Source organism: Jatropha curcas, chromosome 3 (assembly GCF_041381405.1).
Source record: "Jatropha curcas cultivar XTBG-Jc1 chromosome 3, XTBG_Jcur_1.0, whole genome shotgun sequence".
NCBI classification, from domain to species: Eukaryota; Viridiplantae; Streptophyta; class Magnoliopsida; order Malpighiales; family Euphorbiaceae; genus Jatropha; species Jatropha curcas.
This window is the reverse complement of record NC_143153.1, coordinates 7,083,536-7,086,546: the sequence shown is the minus strand read 5'-3', so window position 1 is coordinate 7,086,546 and position 3,011 is coordinate 7,083,536. Positions and strand designations below refer to the sequence as shown.

Sequence of the window (3,011 nt, the reverse complement as noted above, 5' to 3'; positions counted from 1 at the left end):
TATATATATATATATATATATATATATATATATATATATATATATATATATATAAATTGACTAAAAAAATGAAATTGGTTATACTTTAACACAATTGATTAATGATCTAAAAAAAAGGCACTTTGGGAGAGAATGATTTGCTGTGTTGCGATGTAATGTTGTAATGAATTGACCAAATAGATATATCCACGTATTAGTTTTTAATATTAATTATATTTAGAATGGAATGAAAAGATAAACATTTTTTGACAATGATAAAAGAGGAACGAGAGCCTTTTGGACAATCTCTTGCCTTGCTTCACAGCAAGCATCTATTTACATTCCTCCAAAATCAGTTGATTTGAAAGAGCCCTCTGCTTAAATAAAATCTTGTTTATATAACTATTCGGGAAAACATGGACTCTGCAGAGGAAAAATAAAGGAAAAAACAAATTTGAACTCTCGATTCGAGTCAAACTTCCCTGGCTCCAATAATTTAAGGAAACAGAACCTAATGTGTTTACGAATTTGACCAAGAGAGTAGCTATTCCACCATAAATCTATTAGAACTTCTGTATAACAACAGAAGATGCTATACCAGCCTCCTCTATTGTCTGCTCTGGATCAGTTAGTTGTTTAGGAGGGAAACCCATTGTCAGCAATTGGTAGTTTCTTCCACCTACTGGTCTAGATGCCTCAATAAAGGCACGTATATCTCTGATAGTATGGTGCAAGTTGAAGCGTGAGACCATGCGGGTGCCATCTGCTAACCTAAGCTGAATTGAAGTAGTTGGTGATGATGAATCTACAACTAGACCTATTGCTGGTAATGGAGCTGCCTTCAATGAAGTGGGAGAAGTTGGGGCAGTGGTGCCACTGCTGCTACCTATAGTTCTTCCAACACCTTGAAATGGAGTTTGGCGTCTCTCTGGTTCCTGCATAAAAAAATGAAGATAATAAGGGTAAACAATAATGAAAACAAAGAAAAATAAATAAATATGGAGACACAAAGTACGCACAGAATAATTTTCTTCCCGCCTTATGAGATCAAGATGGACCTGAGTCCTCCTATCTGCTGGCTCGAGCTCTAGGGGACACTCGGACTTCTTGATGCTCTGCATTATGATACAATAAATCATAAAGAACACAATTATACTAGCGACTACGCACAAGAATCACATAATACCTAACCCTTCAATCAAATCATCTCAACATTGCCTCTAACAGAAGTTGGAGAAATTAGAATTTACTATGAAATTAAATTTATCCCTAACCAAAAGTTTAAGCTAAACCAACCCAACAACATTCATTTTACCATGAAAAATTTTCCACCGAGAAGTCAAACCAGATATGGGCAGATCACTGTTCGGGTCCAATTAACATGCTGCAATATTTAAATCAAATTATCATGCTGTTTCATCTGACAAAATTTGCAAATCTAGCAGCCAGACCAATCATAATATTGTGGTTTGGCATTAATTACATTACATCTTTAGACAAGTTAAACGACGTGGATATATGGATATTTGATATTCCTTACAGCCTCAATCCGATTTCTTTATCCCTTTATGTAATATAGCATAATCACTAACAATACATGGTGATTTCAAGTTATCACCAAAAATAGTCAAATATTACCTCCAAGAAGGATGCATTAGCAGGATCATCAAACCTTCGCAAAGGGCCATCATCCACAGTAAAACCATTCCTCCAAAGAGTGATGGTGTGATGGACAGGCTCAGGCGGTTGAGGAGCAGAAGGAACTGTCTCACCTGAGAGTAATCTCCCAGTTCCAGTGAAGCTTATTGAACTCGACGAAGATCGAAGGTGATCAACAGGTCTTTCCACACCTAAATTTCTAGCTTGATTGAAAACAGCATCTGCATCATAATGCTTGGTAGGGTCTTGGACTAGCATTCCGCTGAAACCAAAAGTAGAAGATATACCAACAACATATGAATAAAACAATAACACCAGCACTCATTCAGATATAGTAATTTATAAAAAATATGTAGATTTGGTGTCAAAGACAACTCACAATCAAATAAATATATGGCTGAAAACATAATTTATTTTCGCATTCTCATCTTATAACAAAAAGAAAAATTATTATTTTCACATTCCTCGTGTACAGAAGGGAAATTTAATATCATGTTACAAGAACAAATGCAATTGGCATTCGGCTCATTAGGGCAACTGAAAGAATACAAAAATGGGACTAATCTATCCTTCAGAGGAATTCTCGTAACAAAAAAGCTTTTTATCGGTTTTCTTAGATTAAAAGTATTCGCATTTGAATGAATTCACTATAATTTAAGCTTTATCAAACATCAAAGACACAATGCCAACAACAAATACTCAATTCCAATTGAGTATTGCTTGAACGTGAATATACCTGTTAGGATCCGCAATTAAGTGTTGAAGTTCAACAATTAAACAAATTCTTTTGTTAATCAAAATTTAGCAAGAAAGTTACCTTTTCTCGCCACCAGTGTAATACTGCTGTGGTTCATAATCATCATCGTCATCGTCACTCCCCGACCCCGCCTCAGGCTCCCGATTCAGATCAGAAAGTGTACGGATTCCCACGCTCTTTCTACTCTCACCACCGGTAGCGGCCCTAGCCGGTTTCTTCCCACTCGATCGTAGCCGATACGGAGCTCGAGAAGGAGCTGGAGAAGGGGAGCGAGAACGAGAGCGTGAAGGAGACTGCGAAGGAGAGTAATTAGGAGACTGAGACTCTGACGGCGTTGAAGGAGAGGATGAGTTACCGGCGCGATTGGGAGGAGCAATTGGAAGAGAGGTTAAGGAAGGATCGAGATGATTATTACCACCGTAGTTGTCCAGGAAAGTAGAGACGGCAGAGTCGAGATTAAATTGATGACTCTCTAGGAAGAACAGGGCTTCTTCTTTGGAAGAGGAGGTGATCTCACAAAAAGAATTGATCATAGCAGTGTTTCTAACGGCGTCGGTTTCGCTGAGATCGTACTTCGCTTCTGTTGTGTTGTCCATTGGAGCTTGTATTGCTTAAG

At 37.6% G+C, this 3,011-nt stretch overlaps 1 protein-coding gene across 1 annotated transcript; it reads right to left on the bottom strand.

The window, feature by feature from the left end:
• Positions 1-335: 335 nt before the first annotated feature.
• PUX5 (serine/threonine protein phosphatase 2A 55 kDa regulatory subunit B prime gamma) lies at positions 336-3,011 on the bottom strand. Its single transcript, XM_012225240.4, has 4 exons — positions 2,456-3,011; positions 1,618-1,900; positions 999-1,094; positions 336-914 (listed from the first exon to the last, which is right to left on the bottom strand). The coding sequence occupies exons 1-4, from the start codon at positions 2,989-2,991 to the stop codon at positions 543-545; spliced, it is 1,287 nt and encodes a 428-aa protein (XP_012080630.1). The 5' UTR covers positions 2,992-3,011; the 3' UTR covers positions 336-542.